Raw genomic sequence first — 22,227 nt, 5'->3', positions numbered from 1 at the left:
GATAAGAGTATTTTGTTTCACACATGTGGTTAAGAATGTGATAAAGTGACTTAGCTGTACAGTTATTTATTGATGACATTTAGAGGTCGACCAGTGTCTTGGAAAAGACTGTGTTTGATGTTTCAAGGAAAACTGCATATTTTGGGGAATTTTGCCCATCATCCACAATCTTTGTGTGAGACATGAACACACGTCTTTCTCTTTTCTGTGTGCTAAAGATATACAAATGCATGCCGTTTTATATCCATGCTGTAACCATGTAGCAACAGACACATTCATGATAAAATGTAATACAGTCATTTGCCATAATTTGAGCTTTTTAAGCATTACTGAAAACTACTTTTCATATCTTGAGAACGCACAGAAAAGAGAAAGACATATGTATTCGTATGTCAGGATTGTGGATGATGTGCAAAATTCAAAAAGCAGTGTCAGTTTCCCTTTAAGTCCTATTGTTTTTGTTATTTTTATGAGAAAATGAGATAAAGACACAGAGTAGATGAGTAGAAAGCTAACTCCATATCACTGTGCTGCAGATAGAAAAATGAATCATTTAAATTGTATTCCAGGCCAAATAAATTGATGCAGATATGCATTTCCACATAGGCCCATAATTTTCTCATTAGTTACATATATTGGAGTCTCCTGAATTATTATGACTCATTTCCCTAATCCATCACATCTCAGATGAAATTTCCCTACAAACAAATTCAATCAGTTGAGTCTAAGGGGGCAATAAATCACATATAGAAAAGAAAAATATGTACTGTATATACTCTATATACACATACTATCTATCAATGCAACATGAATCCTTCTGGCGTTATTTGTTTTAAGTGTGCTGGGGGTGAAATCAATCAAACAGATAACAGATTTTCCTCTATGGAAGTGAGTGAGGTTTTACAAAATATGAAGAACCATGGCTACATTTTTTTTTTTTCCTCAGCATCCGTCGTGTTTTATAGACTCCATGATGACAGGCAGGTCACCAATACAAAGAGTGCAGACTGTTTTAACCTCCCAATGATATAAATCCTCACATGTAACATAGGCGAAAGAGACAAATGGATTCGATCATGCAGTAGGGGGGGATCAACGCTGAGGTCTATTTATAACCAGTCCACATTCACACACACACACACACACACACACAGTGGCATATCACAAGAATAAGATCCATTGCAGTAAACATACTACAGTTCACACATGCTCAAAATATGCCCAGATGGTTTTGTTGTGGTTCACTTGGCAGTCGGCACTGGTCATACTGCGCTACATTGTAAGATTCCATGGATTCTAATTAGAATCATACAAACATTACACATTCTCACACTGACCGGGTCAGCGGACTTTTGGAAAGAGTGCTCGAGGAGGGGAAAAAAAAAATGTTCAGTTTTCGCAGACATCATGCCGAGATGCCCTCCTTCTCTGATCTCAGTAGCCCGCCCCGAGGGTGCAATAACAGTTTATTATACCTATCCTCACTTTATGGCCCCCTACCCCCACGCTGCTTCCTTCAACTGTTATTGAAAACACCCAAGTCTGCCATATATCATTCTTGAGCAGCACATTATGCTATGTGCAACCAAGCTAATCATGGGCACACCTCATATGGGTATTACTCAGGTCACGCTGGAACCGTTCAGCCTGTATCCACAAAGATATGGGTCTCTGAAAGTAATTCTAGTTGTCGCCACAGAATGTCTTAATTGAAGGATTATTCTTGCACATTTTAAACTGCTTTTTTTTTTTAAGTCACCTATTGTGGTCATTTTTAGGCCATTTAGATTGAGTTGTTGAATCTTAGAGCAGCTACACATAACCAGCAAAGAAAGCTTTCTATATCTTCCAGAATCTGCACCTATTCCAGCTGTTGTTTCTTCGGATTTTCTTCACTTCCCGTGAAAATGTTTATTTTAATGTATTCCACCCACAGCCCACCTCCTCCGCTGTGGTTGGTTTCACTCCCAAGTGCTCATGAAAACTTCCGAATAGCTGCTGAAACAAACTTTATAGGAATTAATAAACGGTATAGGAGTTGATGATATAATTTAATAAAACATGCCTTACCATGTATGAACTAAAAAAACAAAAACAAAATAAAACTGGTGGACCCAGTGATTGTAGTGGGAAAAGCCTATTAGCAAATCCAGACTCTGTGAACTTGTAATTTGCACCCAGCTCCCTGTATGCACAAAATAATGTTTCATTTTTAAAAACAAAGACAATAAATAATATAATGTTTACAGCAGCTCTTTTTCTGACAGCAGATCTTGATGTAACACCCAATATTGGACGGCATGACTAACCCGGCCTGTGATATAAATGTCATAACACTGTCCTATCTTTTTTTTTTTTGTCTCCTAGTATGTGCTGGCACAGAAAACAAGCTGAGTACGCTGTCAGACTTGGAGCAGCAGTATCGCACCCTGAGGAAGTACTACGAGAGTTGTGAAGTCGTAATGGGCAACCTGGAGATCACAAGCATTGACCACAGTCGGGACCTCACTTTCCTCAGAGTAAGACCTATAGCACCTGATAAAGTCAAGTTATTGTGAAGTGTGTTTTATGTCAGAATGCCTGAAATACAGCGATTCCTACTTTAATATTTGAGACATTCAAACATCTCGTTGTAGAAAATGTCTAAAACTGAAATGCAGAAGCCTTACTTGCGTCTTATGCTGGAACTTTTGTGACCTGATTAGTGTTTACTGCATCACAGACCACAACGTCAGGGACACCCACACAATCCAAATGAATTTCAATAAATGAGCTGTTGAAATGCTGAATATGGCCGGAAGAACACCACCCCGACTGTCAAACATAGATGGTGAGGGGCCATGGACTGTAAAACCTTGGATGAGGGCCTGTTCCTGGTGTTCCAGCATAACATTTGACTTTTCCGGGACCCACCAGAAATTTGAGAAAATCCACTAATAATGGAGACAATAATAATGGAGTGTGTATTTCCGAACCTTCCTGACTTTATTCACTTGCTCACAGTCCTGGTTTAACCCCCATATATGCATCACAAACATAATAAACACATTTAGCGTGACAGGAAGATTCATTCATTCATTCATTTTCTACTGTTTTTTTTTTCCTCATGAGGGTCACGGGTGCTGGAGCCTATCCCAGCTGTCTTTGGGCGAGAGGTGGGGTACACCCTGGACTGATCGCCAGCCAATCACAGGGCACATATAGACAAACAACCATTCACACTCACATTCATACCTATGGACAATTTGGAGTCGCCAATTAACCTAGCATGTTTTTGGAATGTGGGAGGAAACCGGAGTACCCGGAGAAAACCCATGCATGCACGGGGAGAACATGCAAACTCCACACAGAGATGGCCGAGGGTGGAATTGAACCCTGGTCTCCTAGCTGTGAGGTCTGCGCGCTAACCACTCGACCGCCGTGCCGCCCTGTTGACAGGAAGATATAATCTTAAAATGAAAATAATTCTACACTTCTTAGTATTCGCCATTGTCATTTACAAATTGAACTGCAAAGACCTGAGCAGCAAACAGGGAAAATTCTAACCCTAACCCCTAACCCGAACACAATACGTGCTAATTTACAAGCTCCATTTACAATATGCTCTGATGCTGAATCATCGAACACTTGAACACAGCATTTTGTTTTGATGGACACACATGCAACCTCGGCGTGGGGCGATGTCAGCCCCTAACCCTTCAGGGCAGGAGTGGTAATTGTGTGGTAATGAGAGGTTTGTAGGAGGCAGTAGATGTCATTGTGTTGATATTTGAAAGAAGAAAAAAAAATGATGATGTGTTTTGGTGAAATCAGCTGCCCATGCTGACCTCTTGGCCCTGAGCTTTTCAGGAACATTATCCTTGACCACATTTAGTGCTTTGTGCGCTGTGAGTACTGTGCACCTGCACTTGATTCAAGTGTATCTAGGGGATTGCAGCACTCCCATGGTGGTACGCTATAACTGCTGACTGCATTATCAGGTTAGCATTACTATGCTTTGCAGTAAAAACAGTCCCACATCATGACAAGATATTGTCATATCTTGCACCCTAGGACTTCAAATTAAGGTGATTTGTTTGCTTTGTCTTTGGTCTATTTAGTTTGAGCATACACACAGGTCTTTTTTGACTTAACACACCCCTTTGATGCAGAAGAGAAATACATTATGTGCAGGGGGACGGCGTAGTGCAAATGTTAAGCCGCTAACATTGGCTTGATGTCAAAGGCAAAAGGGAGTAATATGGTTCATAACAATAATAAACCAAAATGACCCGAAGAGAGCTGGGATAGGCTCCAGCATCCCCCGCGACCCTCGTGAGGATAAACGGTAGAAAATGAATGAATAAATGAATGATTTGCTTGCCTATTTTACCATTCCGTATTGTGTCAAGATATTACATAAGTCAGTATAGTCGAGCCTCGAAACCCCTGATGAGAATATAAACTAATTATTCACAAATCCAAAATTTGTGCCAAATTAATTTGCATGGGAAGTGTGTTGTACACCTTTATATATAGCTTGGCTATAGTTACGTATGAGGCCCAATACCTCAATGTGAAAAAAAAATAAAATGTGTCCAATCATCACGATTATCACTCACATGAATGTTCTGTGAGTGCTAGGTTTTATTTGCCACTATTTTTCATGAGCTTAAAGTTGTATAGTTTGGCTTTCTATAATATGCACACTTAAATGGGACCTATTATGCTATTTTTCCGGCCTTTTGCAGTGAGTTGTGGACTCCTATAGAGCAGCTACACACAATAACCAACACAGAAAGCTTTCTAGTTTTTCCAGAATCTGCTCCTATTCAGCTGTATATATTTGGATTCCGTGCTTCCTGTGAAAACGGTCTCTTTTAACGTATTCCACCCATGGTCCGTCTCCAGGCATGTCCACTCTGCTATGCTTGTTCCGATCCAGAAGTAGAGACTGGACAGTCTGAAGTTTTGACAAAAAAGGAGGTTACTTCAAGACATCTCTCAATGTTAAGTGTGTTCTTGCGAGTCGACTAGTATTAAAAAAAAAATAAATAAAAATAAAAAAATAACTTGGGTAGAGCCACTCATTGTGGTGAGACACAGCTATTAGCAACCTCTGCACACTCTATAATGCTACACAGACAGGTGCTTTTGCTCCATGACTTACACAAAATAAACACTAATGAATTGTTACTTGCTCCTTAGTCTTCTGACTCTTCCACACGACCAAGTAATATTGGAACAGCGTAGGGCTTCAGCAAGTTAGTCGGCTCATCCAGCTGCATACTGGCCAATGTTCAATAAACAGTCCAGTGTGAAATGCCGTTGACAGATTAAAACGTACAAAACATCCAGAAAAGAGAAAAAAAAAGAAATCCAACCACTTGTGTTTGATGTTTTCCTCATTAGGAATTGTTAAAAAAAATGTAGCTTTCCTTTACACCCGAAGAAACACACAGCAGAGCTTGGGAGAGGGCATCGCGCCTACAACCATAAGGAAGTCCGCTCCTCTGTGACATCACAAAGGAACAGTTTTACCCTCTGGAACCGAGCGTTTTGAGCTGTCCCTAACTTCTTTCAGGACTCACTTCCAAATGTGCAAACCTCATTATCTGAAACCTTGGTATAGTGTAACATGAGAATACAACATTCTAACTACATTTATAGGTCAGAAAAGTGGGAAAAGCATAATAGGGCCCTTATTAAAAAAAAAAAAAAAAAGAAACGTATTTTGAGTCCACCTCAACTTTAAATTTGTAGTTATCAGATATTTAGTTAGCATATCGTTGTCAATTTACTGACTGAAGGTATTTATGTGTGCAGCACAACATTGGACCTTCATCATCCATTATTCCCTCTGGAGAAATTGTGAAATCCAAACAAATTGCAGTCCTCCATAATCCACCACACTACACTGTTTCCTATACAATTAATTTACAAAACGGCTCCCTGCGGCGCCACCTTGCAAGGTTGCTGCACCTTTTCATACTGGGCAATTAACATGGGTTAATTGAACATGCTAATTAAGAAGAGAGGGTGCCAGGCAACAAGGGAGCAAAGGGGCAGGGAGCAGTATATCTTTAGGAAATGTTATTATTATTATTACACAAAAAAGTAATAACACGGCTCCCCGGGGAGGGCAAGACTTTGCCTTTGAGAGGAGAAAAAGCGATGTGCATACTCGCTGTTTCTTAGAGGTGACTGAAACTGATGCCTGGGCTCCTTTTTTAAAGATATCTCAAAGATGGATGGCTGCCCCCCTCTCCCACCACAAACAGCTTTCACCAGTAAACAGAGTCCATCTTCCAAACTACCTCTACAGCAGATGCATCAACACTCACACTGTGATTAATAACACTGCCGTACTGAGACTTCCACCCATTTTTGGACGAAAACAAAATCATACCAAAACCCAGGCAATTTTTATCAGCGCAAATAATGTAAATCTGATTAATCCGTTCCAAACACCAACAGATACAAACGAAAGGCATTTTTCATACATTATTTAGAGTTTTACTTGCACAAAACAATGTATGAAAATAGACAGTGTACAAAAACGGAGGCAACATTTGGTGAAAAATGTCAAATGATTTCAACCCAGTCGTACAAAAACGAGGAAATACGGAAACTGAAGACGGACTGCAATGTGTGTGCGCACGTGCATGTCCTTTGAGCTTTTAACCTTCCTCTTATGTTAGGGTCGGCACCGACCTGTTTTACATCTTAATGCATAAAAAGAATCACATTACATTTGTTTATTGCATCAAGGCTTTTTGACTTTGTCAGGAAACTCTATTTCAACAAAATAAAACCAAAATAAAAAAAAAATACATTTTAAAATGGTCTGGTTGAAATTATGACCACTGTATATATATATATAATACAGTAAACCTCGGATATATCGGATTCAATTGTTCCCACTGGTTTTGTCCGATATAAGCGGAATCCGTTATATGCGTGTACCGGAAAATGTCAGTTTTACGCATATATCGGATTTATATCCGGTATATGCGTAGATCGGATTTTATCCGTTATAAAAAGGCACTTCCTTGACTATGTTTCCAATGTACCTGGACTGGGCAATGAAAAGAGACGTAAGGTAATGAGAATTGAACTTTATTGGACTCTGAGCATAACAAATTGTTAATTAAGCTAGGCCCTGTTACGCCCGTCAGGCCTACGTTATTTCCAATAGTGAGGTTAAGATCTCATTCACTGCTGTGCTAGTATTATTGACGTCACTCACTTTTATATTTGTCCTAAATCTGGAGCCAGGAGAAAGACAATAGCCAGTGACATCAACAAGATAACGATAACGATGCGGCCATCCGATATATGCGTGGGAAATTTAATGGAAATGCATTGGAACGGGACTAGAGATTTTGTCCGAAATAGGCGAAATCCGTTATAAAAAGTCTGATATATGCAATGAATTTTTATTGGAAATGCATTACAGAAAAATCGGTTCTTTTTTTATCTGTCCATTGTGAGCGAATTTCCGATATATCCGAGTCCGATATATCCGAGGTTTACTGTATGACTATAAAGCAATAATATGAGCCACAACTGAAATCATAAGTGTACAATTAGCCAACACAATGACAACCAGCTCCTCTTCACATCATGTATCATCATTTTGACCGCTTTTCCACTATACCAGCAGAAAAACCAGGTCCAGACACGTGAGGGGAATTCACTCATTTGAGTGGCTGATTTCACATTTACAATTTGTCTCATGGAAAGAATGGCAAGACGTACAGTGAACCAACATCTGGACCTGTTCTGCTTTTTTATTTCAGTTTATACTAAAGTTCTGTTGCTGAAAACAATAACTTTTTCTACCCTTTCTTGACATTAATTTATATGGTTCAAAATTGACCTGAACACCATAGATGTTTCTTTAGTGGTTAATACTAACATAATTTATTAATATGATTCTTTTGAGGTTCATTTGACCATTTTTGGAAATTGAAATCGGGGCGGTACAGTGACAAAAAAGGCCTACATGCCCACACCAAAAGTATTAAAACCAACATTTTCATGGATGAGGAAGCCTAAGAAGGTAACCAAGACATGCGAAGCAAATTTGATGGTAACCTATTGTTTTTAGTGTATTTTATAGCTGATTTAATACATGGGTCAAAACCGAAGAAGACTGGGTGGAGTTTTATGACATAAACAAATAATAAATATACTCTTTTTTTTCTATGTATCATGGTAAAGAGTACATTTAAAATATGTGTAATTACTGTATAAGGACTTAAACATCTGTAATAGTGAGCCTTAACCAGGCTAAGTCTTAAATCGGTCTTTGACTATGAATGGATTTTGATCTATTGTACCATACATTATATCGTATATACACACTGGTGGGCATTGGCAAATAGAAATTAATCTTTCTATCTATGTCAGCATTTTCTAGTGACATTAATTTTTACTTCAAATGCGATGAAAAGGATGTCAAAGATGGTAAACACACACTTGGGTGAGGCTTTTTTCTCCACTTGTCACTTTATCTCGTGCCAAAAAAAAAACAGATCTTTGAATATGAAATATTCACGTTTCTTCTCTTTTCCCCTGCTGGTCTCAGGAGGGAGCCACAGTTACATTAGATTATCCGTCATTGCTTGTGAACATTAGTAAAGGTGATTTTTCTCCGAGTATTAATGCAATGATCAGGCCGGTGCCACTACGCTGGGCCCCACTAGTTGTGAATAAATTGTTTCATTATCTTGTACATATAGACATACACTATTTAATATCTGCAGCTGGGTTTCCACAGAATGTAAGAAAAAAAAATCAGGTCAAACATTAATGTTCCATTCCATCTAGGTGTAGTATGTGTAGACTTTTCAGCCAAAATATGTGGCCCCATTCCATTTTTGTTCCTGCTCCTTTCTCCATTCACCCTTAATTGCAGTGGCTATCATCTGTCTTTTTCAAATAATAAGAAGTGATGCTTAAAAAATAAAATCTTCTGTTGTTGCCATAATGATTTATACCCTAGCCAAATGCTGAGTTAAGGTTGATTTTATTGTGATGAATGGTTTCTTCTTTTAGCAGGAAATTACACAGGAAATTGTAGTAAAAAGTAGTTGTTTTCCAGATGTTAGTGAAAAATATTAACTTCACAACTATTTCGGTGGATAATCTTCCTGTTTTATTCTGATGTTTTGGGTTTTTTTGACATTTTTTTCTTTTAATGCAGTGCAATGCAATGCAATAATAATCACAATAATGTGAAAATATTGTCAATAAATTATCACCACAAAGTCCTAATTTAATTTTATCCGTCCAACTGTTTTCATTCATCCATTTTTGTTGTGACACTGGACTTTACTTTGAATCCAACAGATATAGCAGATATAATCTGTCGTCATAATCGCTAGCCCTGTGCAGCATAATACATCCTGGTTTATATTGTACTCGAAAAAGGATGGATGAACGTAATTATTTTTTAATACCGAAATCATTGTTGGAGCAGAACTGAAATAAAAATTGTATTGCAGACTGGAAAATCTATTCTCTCTACTCATTGGGATGAATAAGTGATGTAGCTTGAGAATAGACCCCACTTAGGTTGTATTCCTTTTGTATGGCACTCTGAGTGACAATTAAGTGAATGTCACCCTTCCCTTGATCCAGCTATCACAGTGTTGGAGATGAAAACAAGTGCACTCGTGAGCAGGAGCAGATATTGTTATGCGAGGGTAAATAACAGTAAATTAACTTAATTCTGGTAGCAATGGTAGACATTAAAGCAAGTCTAAAAGGTACCTGAGTAGCTTACCTGGGCAGCAGAGCAATGATGTCATGAAATGATATCGACCTGGAATCCAAAGCGAAGAATACATGAATTAAATTATTTACCGCTTACTGGGAGTCTTCAATATGAATAAAATATAGGGTTCCACTCTCATTGTTTGGTAGGTGAGATTAGATGTTGGTTTTAGCCATTCTTCTTTTTTTTTAAAGCCAGAAAATCTAATTAAAATTGTTGATGGTTTCATGACGTCATTCTGAGCTAAAACCTCATCACCAGAGTTTGTGTCCTGGTGATTCTAGGGATTCCATGTTGGGTTTTTTAACCCATAGTAGGGTCACCTGTGACAAACAGTTCCAAGGTGAGTGAGGTGACTTGGCTTTCCCTCGCCTGGACAGCGACTGCTGGCCTGTACCTATGGGGCCCGGCTGGGCACTGCCCGAAGAGGCAACGAAAGGCCCCTGGAGTGAGCATTGAGTGAACACATAGTATGTGCTCACAACAGCACCATGCGTGCAGAGATCAGCAAACTCAGGCAACATGAGCACGAGGAGAGTGGTTTTCATGCGCGTAGTATGTGATGCTATAGGCATGGCTCGCCTGACTGGCTGGATCAAGGCTGTTGATGGAGTAGCAGTCGTTGCGTGCGACTGTACTCGTGCTGAAGGAGAATCCTCATTGGTTAACTATTCACTCTTCACACTCTGTGATCGGACAGAGAATGACAAGCTGTACTTGTTTAATGCTTGTACTCTACTCATCGCGAATAGCGCAATATAGTCTGACTCCCCTCAACCTAAGGCAAGGGCTGTGGAACTAGTCCTTTTTACAAGGGCTGGACTCTATTCCACTCTGGCATTGTCAGCAGTGAGAGGTGACAGGCAGGGGTGGCATAACTTGTTGCTCCACAGCTCAGGGCATGTACGTTGGAGTTTAACCCGGTCGACATTGAGTCCAAGTGGGCCATGTCCCGTTTTTGACCATCGGACTCCAGAGGCATCTGACTGTTACTGGTAGGCGAAGTGGTTTGGGAGGAGTTCAAGGAAGCCTTGGACTCGGAGGCTGTGAACACGGTGTATGGTGGGTATGGTGTGCTGCTGACTTCAACAAAAGATATTGTAGATGAGAGAAAGGAATACTTTGAATACTCCTCAATCCCACCAACATGTCTTCCAATGAGGAAAGAGTATCTGTTGACTCCATGGTGGGCTCGCCGATCTCTGGGGCTGAGGTTGCCAAGGTGGTCAAAAAGCTTCTCCGTGGCAGCGCCCTGGGGATGGATGAAATTTGCCTAGAGCTCCTTAGGGCTCTGGATGCTGCGTCGTGGTTGACACGACTCTGCAGCATCGCATGGACATTTTGCCTCTGGATTGCCTCTGAACTGGAAGACCAGTGTGTCAGAGCTTGGTCCGCATTGCTGCCAGTGAGGGTTGGGATGGCCTTTGTCCACTTCTATGGACAGAATGTCTAGGTGCATTTTGAGCGTTGAGGGGACCCGATTGGTCGGTGCCAGTCGTGGCGGCAGGCCCCGAGCCCAATGGTGAACACCAGAGGTCAGGGCCACCATCAAGCTGAAAAAGGAGTCCTATCGAATATGGATGGCTTGTGGGACTCCTGAAGCAGCTGACGGGTACCGTCGGGCCAAATGGCGTGCGGCTTCGGCGGTTGTCCAACACAGGTATGGGAGGAATTTGATGAGGCCATCGAGTACAACTTTCGTCGACCTCAAAGAGGTTCTGGCAAACCGTCTGGCGCCTCAGAAAAGGCAAAGAAAATCATCACCTACAAATCCGAACGTACACTCCCCCCCCCCCGGAAAAGGGTGGAGAGCCATCTTCAGGTCGGGGATGAGTTCCTTCCCTAACTAAAGGAGTTTAAGTATGCAAGATCGACAGGCAGATTAGTCCAGCATCTACAATTACGCGGACTATGCATTGGTCCATCGTGGTGAAGAAGGAGCTGAACCAAAAATCAAAGCTCTCAATTTACTGGTCGATCTACATTCCTATCCTCTCCTGTAGTCATGAGCTTTGGGTAGTAACTAAAAGGATAAAATCGCGCCTACAAGCGGGTGAAATGAGTTTTCTCTGCAGGGTGGCTGGGCTCTACCTTTTAGAGATAAGGTAAGAAGCACTGTCATCTGGGAGAAATTCGGAGTAGAACCGCCGCTCTGCCCCATTGATAGTAGTCAGATGAGGTGAGTTAGGAAAGTCTCGGGGAAGACCCAGGGCACATTGGAAGAGGCAGACGTAATAGACGTAAAGTTTATTTTTCACTTTCTAGAGGGGTGCGGCAGCGTCCAAAGCACTAGGAAGAAAGGCTAAGGAAGAGAATTAGACTTCACAGTACCAATATTTGTTACCCTGAGAGTTTTTCAGCTGAATGTTCCATATGGTGTGTTGAAACGTCCATAAAAGTATCCATGAAAAATCAGGTGATCGGCATATGCCTGCAGCGATCCATTTGTGCAGAGTAATGTCTTTGAACATGAATCTTAATTTCATAGATACATGTCACAAAAACTATGTTGGGGATAGCATCTTAAAAATCTTAATTAATTTAATTGAATATGTCCTTTGAAGAACAAACACTTGACGGAGTATGGTTAGATTTTAAGGCTCACTGCGTGATCATCAGTCAACGCAGCAAGGTGGATACTTGCCCATATGTGCATGACAGTCAGAAGGCTGAGCTAATAACCTAGAAAAATTGAATTCATCGGATGAGGTGACCAGCCTTTCATAGTGACGGCAGACACTGGGTTCGCACAGTGCTCGATCACTTACCAGGAAGTTCTGCTACAGCAGTCATATATGTTTTTGTCGGAATTAAGGTGATTTTTAGGGTTCCTTTTTCATATTATATCATCCATGTGATCCATGATTCCTTGATTGTTATTGGAATCGGACTCTGATTGGAACCTCCCTATTACATTTGACAGTTGAGGTAATTGGTTTAGTTTATTTAAGAATTCAGCATACGGCAAATGTTACTTTTAAAATGTGTACTTTAAAAATCTGTCTTCCTACAGCAAGGGAACCGCGTTTGTTCTTGCTCTCAATTCACATGCTCTGACATCTTCCTTCATACTTCTTGACTGGCATATTTGTCCCCTCGGCACTGCTGGTGCCCTCCCCTTCTTCCTAATTTCTGATGCACTGTTAGATGAGTGCAGATTATGTTGGCCCCCTGCTACTCACCAAACTCTTTCAATATTAATGAAAAGTGATGAAGTGCTAGAGAGCCTCTGTCTTTGAGTCCTGACCTAGATTGGATTGACAACTGCAATTAGCGTCCCCTCAAGTTCATTTCCATCACTTTAATTTGACACGAAGGAGGACAGTGTGGTGTGGGAGACGAGACCATTGAGAAATCACAAGGAGAAAGGTGATGTAGACTGAAGGGAAAGAGCGTTTGACCAGGAACTCGTTTGTCAGCTCGCTTAGAGGTGAACACTCTGCTTTTTCGAAGGGATACTTGAGGCTTGGGTTTCAAAGCGTTTCAACAGTAGAATACGGTACCTGTTAATCTGAAAATGTTCTGATTTCCACATCTTTCTTAATATATTTTATATTACTAGGAACTCTTGCTTTCTCTCCTGGTGCAGGTTGTCTCTTCAGGTGTTAACAAAACAGTCAAACTTGTGTGGAGACGAAATTGATTTGTTTGTATCCAAACCCATTGTGGAAAGAAAGCAATCTGCTTCAACTGACAAGAATCAATTAACTTTGACCCCAAGCACCAGAACTACAGTCCTTTTTGGTTGAGCATGTATGCACTTTTTGGACCAATAACATTGCAGTCAGCTCTGACATGGTTTGTTTGTTACGGTGCTCCTGTTGGTTTTCTTGGATTTTTTTCTGTGTGGGAGGGAAAACAACAACAACAAAAAAAAAACATCCTTCCAGTTTACAAAACCAAAGTCATATCTTTAGCAGTGGAAGTTTCTTATCTTACTGTAAAATAACACACATATTAAATTACTACTGACAATGTCAATCAAAATTATTTGGATTTATTTTGTATCAAGTATGTTGTATGTGTATGTATGTGTGCTTTGTGAAATATCATGGTTTTCATGGTATGTTTTCACTTGTGTTTTCATTTGGTCATCTCTTATACTGCGGTACATCAGTATTTGTTCCAAAATGTCAGACAAAAATTGAAATGTACGGAATGCAAAACTATTTTTTTGATAGAAAATAATGTAAATCCAAATAATCATTTCCAGGCACCCAACAATATTAACAAAAACACACATTATCGAGTTTGCCGAGTTTGCACTTTAGCCCCCCCCAGCATAAATAATGCTTCACAAACATTGCAAATTGCATGTTTTTAAACCTAAATAATAATAACAATTCCACAAAGTGGACAGGAGCACGGTGTCATTGACCGTACACCAATGTCATTATTTGGCAGAAAAAAAACAATATAAATATGAACATATATCCCTTTTTTATATCAATACTGGACAAGCACCCACGAAAAACATATTTTCATCTATCTTGTTGAAACCCCACCCTACCACAAGCTGTCAGCATTCAGAATGGACTTGTGAGTTTTCTGTGTGTTGCACCGAAGGACATTGTGGCTTTTTTTTTTTTTTTTGGACAGGGTAATGAGACTTCAATGATAACCAGGGTCACTGTTGGTCCGCTCTCTGGACTTGAGCCTGTTTATTTTTTATTTTTTTATTGTGTGCCCACTGGTCACCATGGCCTTGGTGGCCTGCATGACTGCCTTTATTTTCTGTCACTCGCTCTGTCTTCTTTACGTTGGGTATTCCCTACCCGTCTGTATCCAAGGCCACTGATGAAAAACCAAAAAGAAATCCCATCCCACCACAAACACCACACCTGTGTAATATATGTGATTTCTTGAAGTCACAAAGTTATCACAACGTTATAGCATCCATTTTAACGCCAGTCATCAACCTTTTCTTTCCGTTTTACATCTTCATACACCTTTCCTTTTCTAGGCACCACACACAAGTTTTCTCTTTGCACTGAATACTCACTGTTCGGGTAAAAACTCATTAGGCTTACATAGCCATTTAGCTAAGTGACACAGGGTGTAATTGTACCATCCATCAATTTCTGCGTAATAACACACACTCAGAAGAGCTAAATGTTGATTAGCCCTCAACCAATTTCACCCGTGGCTTTGGGGAATTAATAGCTGGAGGTATTGAGTGGGGTTAAGGCTTGGGGCTGGAGAGAGCTGTGGTCAGAGGCGCTGACCCGTGAAAGCCAAATTAACTCGAAAGCTGCGAAAACAAAGTGCCAAAGACAAGCAAAATATTACTTTCTGTCCCTCACACTTTGTGAACACTGTATACTGTGCACTGCGTAAGTGTAATTTTGGTTTCCTATGACAACATGAATGGTTAGAATGTTGGCCACAGAGTCAGGAGTTCGGAAAAACCTGAGTTGGAATCTCCGCTTGGAGTCTCTCTTTGAGAAGTTTGCTTGCTTCCTCCTATATTCCAAAACATACATGTTACGTCAGTGAAAACACAAAATAATAGGTCTGCTTTCACATTTGAGAGGCTGAAATCAGAGGATATTTACATATTACAATAAAAAAATTCCCAAAATATTAGTCAATTACTTGGGGAATCGATTAACCATTCCCTCTCTTTCCTGAAGTTATTTTCCAGGACTTTTCAAGGGCATTTTCAGACAAGTTATAACTTCATACAGACCAATACAGTACTAGCAACACTTCGGATTACAGTCACTAGATTTTTCTCTAAGTGCTAAGGCATTAACTGTAGTAACAAAGTCAATTGGTTGCAGAACTGCTTCAAGTGCAAAATGCAAATTTGATTGGCTGGTACTGTCGTGGGGACGCTGCACTGGCTAGAAGCTGATAACTGAATTCACTGTTTCTGGGCCATTTGACCTTTTTTCTCATTCACATGTTTTCCATGATGGCAAAATCCATCAGTATTAAATTTTTCCAGGGTTTCCAGGACACGCGAAAACCATGTATATCTGTATTTTTTTATTTACAATTTGATAATTGTCATACTTTCTTCATTTATATGTTAATAACAGCTAATAATTTCCCTAACAAAGTATTTTAGTTACGTCACACATTGGATAATTAACGCAAATGCTCTATTTTGAAAGAAAAGGTCGGGAAAAAATCACCCATCTCAAATGTATTGTGTGTACGGTACAAACAAAGATGTGGAACACATGTAATTGAAATAAAAATAAGCCCCGCCAAAGCAAAAATGCAACTCATTGTGCCTATTATCAATCTTACAAAAGCAGCGTAGTTTCCTCTCTGAATTAGACCACAAAAGACAGAAAGCTTTGTATTAGAACACAAGACTTGAATGTAAAAGTCGGTGTGGTAGTGAAGCTGTGATGCTTTTGTGTCGAGCGATTACTTCTCATCCAAGTCTACGAAAGAAGAGCATAATTGGTGTGTTGAATTTGAATAAATGATGTTATCCTCATGATAGCCCTGACATATTACAGATAAAGCCAATATATACAGGTTATACAGTATATATGAAAGACTACTTGAATAACAAGCACATATTTTCAAGCATAATTGTAGCTTTTCTTTATTTACACTGAGAACTTATATCATTTGTATTATTAGTGCATCATGCTGAAGTTCACTGAAATCAGCCTTGACCATGAACCTTGACCACGATGCAGCATTTGTGCAGCAAAAGCAATGGAAGCAAAACATAATGATTTAGCATAGAAGCATGTAAATAAATCATACAGTGAGGACAGACTTAATACCACAGAGGATCCTCCCACGGCTCCCGCTTCTGGCTGTGAAATACTTATACAGGAAATGTCCATTTGAACAATTAAAATATTCATCATTTTTACACCAAATTCCCATCCGCTCAAGAACGAGCATAGAAAAGACAACATGTGGTATATCTTTTTGAAGAACATCTCAAGAAGGGCAACTTGGACTCTTGAACTGACCAAATTATGTTTTATGTTTTATTGTGTTGCCTTGCAAGTGAATTTAACAGATTTCCAGAAGTCCAGTGAATTTTAGTGCACACTTTGAAAATCACTTCTGAGAAATCTCTACTGTCCCCTACACTCTGCACCAAGCACAAATGTCAGTTGTATGCATTTTTAAAAACATGATTGGCTTTATTTGGTTTGTTAACAAATGCTGATATGTTTGGCTGCCAAATAAACCACAATGGAACACATGACGGTGTGTTTGTGTGCGTGTGTGTGCAATAGAGAGACAGGAGATAGGGCAGCCAAGTGGGTCAGAAAACTGAATTGGTAGTTCCCTGCGGAGAGAGCAAGACCTTCATGTTCAATTTTAGAGAGTTCCTCTGTGGGCCCCATCATATCATTATCCCTGTTTCTACTATAAGATACCATTACGCGCCAAAACCTGAGGTATGTCCGGCTATTGTACAGTTGTGCCGTCCTCGCATCACATGACTGTATGACACTAGACATGCTGAACACAAGTAGCGTTTAAAACAAAACACACATATTACATGCTCATAGCATGCAACCGAGTTTACAAAAATAAATAAACAAATCAAGAATAAAGAAAATCAATCAATCAGTAATAAATAAATATAATAATAATAATAATAAAACAGCAAATAATAAAAACTTGAGAAACCACATATAGTTGGTGGGTAGACAAATTATTTTTTTTTTCGTATTAAAATTAACAAAGCATTATTAGAGCCCTGTAGACATGACAAAACACAACTATAGTCACATTTATACTTTTTTTTATTTACAACATATTGCGCAACTGCAGGGTCTTGAGACACATGCTAACTCGCAAACTAGAGAGCTAGCGACCTAAACGATAGCCTTCAAGTTATTTCCTTTAAACTTATATAGCCAAAAACGTACCACTTCCACACGGATAGGGAGGATAACTATTAACAGTTATTTAACCTTTAACATGAACATTAATCAAATGTAATAATTTTTTTCTGGGTACATGATACCATACAGCATCCATATCAAACTCGCGCGGGCTGCACTAACATTAAACTTTCATATCAAGGCAGGGGCCTCAAACTAGTGTCCTGTGGGCCACATTTGGCCCGCGGGCCGCATGTTTGAGACCCCTGTTGTACAGTATAATAGATATGTACTTTTTTTCACTAATACAATCAAAAGATTTGTCTTGTAGTTGACATCAGGTAAATCCATGTTGTTATTTGTAGAGCTCATTTTTCAGAGACTGAGCGTGAAAGGTTACCAATCTCATACCAGTCAACATTGGGATTTGAAAACGAGCTACATTTTCCGGTTGCATCACAGCAGTGCTACTGCTTCTTTTGTGGCTTGCATTTATAGAGCTGGGAGACCTATGAAACTTTATAAGCTACTAATGCTGTTAAGGCCATCAAGTGTTGCCAAAGCCCCCCTGCAGCAATCATTAAGAATCTCACAAGAGTTCTAGCGGGGGACTAAAAGAGCTGGACTTTTGTGTAGCTATCGGACCAGCACAAGATGTCTGACTAGAATTACAATGTGATGGCACGAGGCACTGTGGACGACTCTGAGGGTGACTGGAATTCAGACAAAAAGAAGCCCTTTTTTTCTATTTGAATATTATGTCTCAGTACCCCAGCGGAATGTTAGTAGAAACGGGGTGTTTTTTGTATCATGTGGGAAAAAAAAGTGTACTGTACCGAACCAAAACACCTTAAAAGCTGACACAAGACACCAAAACGCTACCAACAGCCTAGAAATTAAAGTGGTTACACTTTGAGACCTGATAAAATGTACGCATTTTGACGCTTAAAGGCACTTGTACATATTACTGCTCTCATGAACGTATTTTGTTGCATTTTGCCAGTTTTAGTTTCCTTGATTAAAACAAATATTCGGCAATGTTGACCATTAAGACTGGTAGTACATTATTTTTCTGTCTGTCTCCAACTCGTTTAGATGGCTGACCGTTTCTTCTTGATTACTGTCAACAAACACGTATTTTCACACACCACTGCCTCACTCCATACACAGTTTTCGAAAAACGGATTCACCGGCAGTCATTCATATTTTGGAAATCTGAAAAAAATCAACTAGATTCCTGTAAAATGTAATTTTTCTCAAGCTAATTTCCAGGATACAGTGCTGAAATTGGAGTGGTTAGAAAACAGTGAATTGAATTTGAACTTGAAACCGTCTACCAGTGATTCCTTATATGATTCAACTGCTTTACCGTCTCCTGAAGATGCCTGCCTACCTCGGTTTGTAAATGATTGCGTTCCATGTATCTGTGTGAAATTACCCTGTCCGGAAAGAAAGTTAATGTGTTCAATATAGGTGACTCTAGATTATTTAACATAGCCACAGGACATTTTAAGATTGCCATGGTGAAATATGCGGAAAAGGGCACAATACTGGGGCTGTTCCTAGAGCAATTGGTGTTGTGTTGTGTTGGATCCAAACCATTATAAAGCTGTTAAGCGAAGGCCACTGATCAAAAAAAAAAAAAAAGGATATATAATCAACACTGTTGGAGAAAGGTGCATTTATTTTATCTCCTGTCCTTGCTCAGGGCTGAAACAAAGTGTATGTGAATGAAACAAATAACTCATATGTTGTACAGCTCTTATCTCTAAATAAGGAATCCATTCCGAAAGAAATGAATTAACCTTGCAAATCTCACAGAATATGTGTGAGGTTTGTAATGTGGACTGATTCCAAGATGACAATTTTCAAGTGTAGTCCATGTTCTGTTCATGTACTCTTCTGCCCCCTACATGCAACCGGGTCGAACTGTGTGAGGTGTACTTCTAAATACTGGTTGTAAGCGTTGATAAACTTTGTATGTCAGAATTCCTAATGGTAGAACAATCGAAACACTGATGGGATTTGATTCCCAAGCCTGATTAAAGAGCTAACCAGGAGCTCCACGGCTCTACGGCCCACCCCACTGCACCCTCCTTCACATCAGCTCGTAGTTAGGGAGTGCGGGAACGTGATTACTTACGGATTAAGACTTGCCTCGTTGCTGATATGTGGGACATAATTGAATAATGGCTGCTTCACCCGAACGGTCCCACTGCAGAGGGGCCTCCCAGCCTCGTCAGATTGGCACAATATTAACCATGACACAGGCGTAACCAGGACGGTAATTAATGCACTCAATCAATTACAAATTAGTCTATTTGCAGAATTCCCTACAGGGGTCCACTCATTACCAGTGTTCTGATGGAGTCACGAGTCTTCCTCGTGGGAAGTGGTGTCACTCCACTGTTCACTCTCGCTATCTGTCTTCATCTCCTTCCTCAAGGTGGGATGCAGGAAACAAATTGAGAGTGAAATTAATGGTGCCTGCTATCTGGCATTGCGATCCATAAAGTAGCAACTGCAGCTCTTACAAAAACATCAAACGCTTGGTATTGTCCTAATGAAAGCAGCCCTGAGCGGCAACATCTTACTAGTTGGACTGGAAAGCTTTCAGTCTTTTGTGTTTAGAATCTGCAAGCCTGCATACTGCTGTCACAAACGCATCATTGACACTATTGATTCATATGATTGTATCTCCTATGTGTCATCCCGTTGGTCTTCATATGAAGAGCTTGCAACCAAAAGGCGCTAAATCCATTTTGACTGATTTCGAGAAAATCAATGATTTTTAACTACGCACATATCAATCTATTTGGTCATCAAGTCTATATTGCAAATGAAAGAGCTATCAATATAGGTCATAAAAATGCATGCTATAAAAATCCTGCACACACCATGTATTTTATATTTTTTTTAATAAATGTTTTTTTGGATTTAGCGCCTTTTGGCTGAAATAAATTTGAAGTCACCTTTAACTTCTTCAATGGCATTGTTGTAAAAGAATGTAAGGTGCTTTAATGTGCTATGCTAATAAAATAATTACAACACAGAAGCCATTCTCAACATACAATACAAAATAATAATTATTAATTAAATTAATAAAAATGTTATTAAAAGCAGTGCTCATATTTGACTGCACCATGAAGGTGACAGTGACAAAAATCATCTCATTACAAACTCTTTACATTGTATGTTTTTTAGTACAAGTAAAATAATGTTTCTCATGAAAGTTGGAGGTGTCAAGGTAGAGACATGCCTTTTATGGCGTAAAAAAAACTTCCATGTTACAGAATACTGTAAAAACATTGCATAACATACTATAACTATCATACGTGTACTTAATGTACACAAACAAAACAGGATGCGCACTGATACTGGCTTTCTGTATGTGCAGTGCCAATTGTATTCTTCTCTCTGATTGGTCAGATTATCAATAGATGGGAAACTTGGGCCAATCAGAATAAAGAATAAAGAAAGGGATTTAGCTCCTTTTGGTTGAAATCTGAAATGGAAATAGCGCCTTTTGGTTGAAAGCATAAATTTCATATCACTTTTTTTCATATTTTTAAAAATGATTTCAAGACCAAAATATGTGATTTGGATACACATGACAGAGGTCTATTAAACTCATGAAAAACATACAACTTAGTGAAAATTGGATTTAGCGCCTTTTGGTTGCAAGCTCTTCATATATTAAAACTAACCTTTTTTAGTTGTTGATCACAGGGAAACTTAGTTTAGTTGAATAGTCCAGAGCTGATTAGTGCAGCCAAAATGTTGATGAACTGCTGCCCATGTCGGTTTCTGCAATGAAGTGCTGGACAATATCGGTATATTGGATATCGGTACGAAAACCAATGTTGTGCATCTCTAAATACAGGATAACAGCTGTGCCTAAGATAAACCACTCAGTTTAATGTGCTCACGCCTCACATGTTAATCTTGTAATTGTTGCCGTAAAAATTGAAAGCATAAAAATTTCATGCACCTTTCACCCATAATCAGCTGGGATAGGCTCCAGCATACTACCATGACCTTAATGAGGACAAGTGGCACAGAAAATGGTTGAATGGATGTTCTGCAAATCTTAGAATATATATTTTATACCCTGCAGTCTGCATAGATCTCTCTGTATCAATCACTGCCAGTCCAAAATTATACAATTTTTTGAGTCCGTTATATCATACACATCACAATCCCCACAAATGTTATTATTAGGTTATTCATGAGAATGTGTCACTTTCTTCACATCACTGGATAAGTCTGATTGCCAAAATGTCTCATTGATGTAACGTCTCAGTCAAGATAGTGGCGGTTCACACCATGTGCATGGTTTGGAAAACCATTGTCACCACTTGTAATGTATAGTATGTATAGATTTAACATTTTGTTCATGATAGTTTTTGTTTAAAACTGTGATGCATCATTTCCAATATAATGGCCGCCTTACTGAGCTACATAGAAAGAGTTCTCGGTATGCTAAGCAGTTCTACACTGCTTCAAAAACTACAACCGCAATACTGAATGCGTCTTTCAATAATAAATGTGACTATTCCACCCAAAACTGAGTATTATCAACTGAATTTTAGATACTGCCCTTGTATTGGGATTGCATTACATTGGGCTGGTAGCCCTAGTGTTCTT

At 39.4% G+C, this 22,227-nt stretch overlaps 1 protein-coding gene across 2 annotated transcripts in view; it reads left to right on the top strand.

Moving 5' to 3' along the window:
* The window catches only part of LOC131135575 (receptor tyrosine-protein kinase erbB-4-like), a 283,365-nt gene that overhangs the window by 140,800 nt on the left and 120,338 nt on the right, over nt 1–22,227 (top strand). For both annotated transcript variants that reach the window (XM_058081635.1, XM_058081636.1), the window contains exon 2: nt 2,368–2,519. In XM_058081635.1, the coding sequence (XP_057937618.1) occupies nt 2,368–2,519 (152 nt within the window). The remainder of the gene's footprint in view (nt 1–2,367; nt 2,520–22,227) is intronic.

Source organism: Doryrhamphus excisus, chromosome 9 (assembly GCF_030265055.1).
Source record: "Doryrhamphus excisus isolate RoL2022-K1 chromosome 9, RoL_Dexc_1.0, whole genome shotgun sequence".
Classification (NCBI taxonomy): Eukaryota; Metazoa; Chordata; class Actinopteri; order Syngnathiformes; family Syngnathidae; genus Doryrhamphus; species Doryrhamphus excisus.
This window is presented reverse-complemented; position numbering and strand designations above follow the sequence as displayed.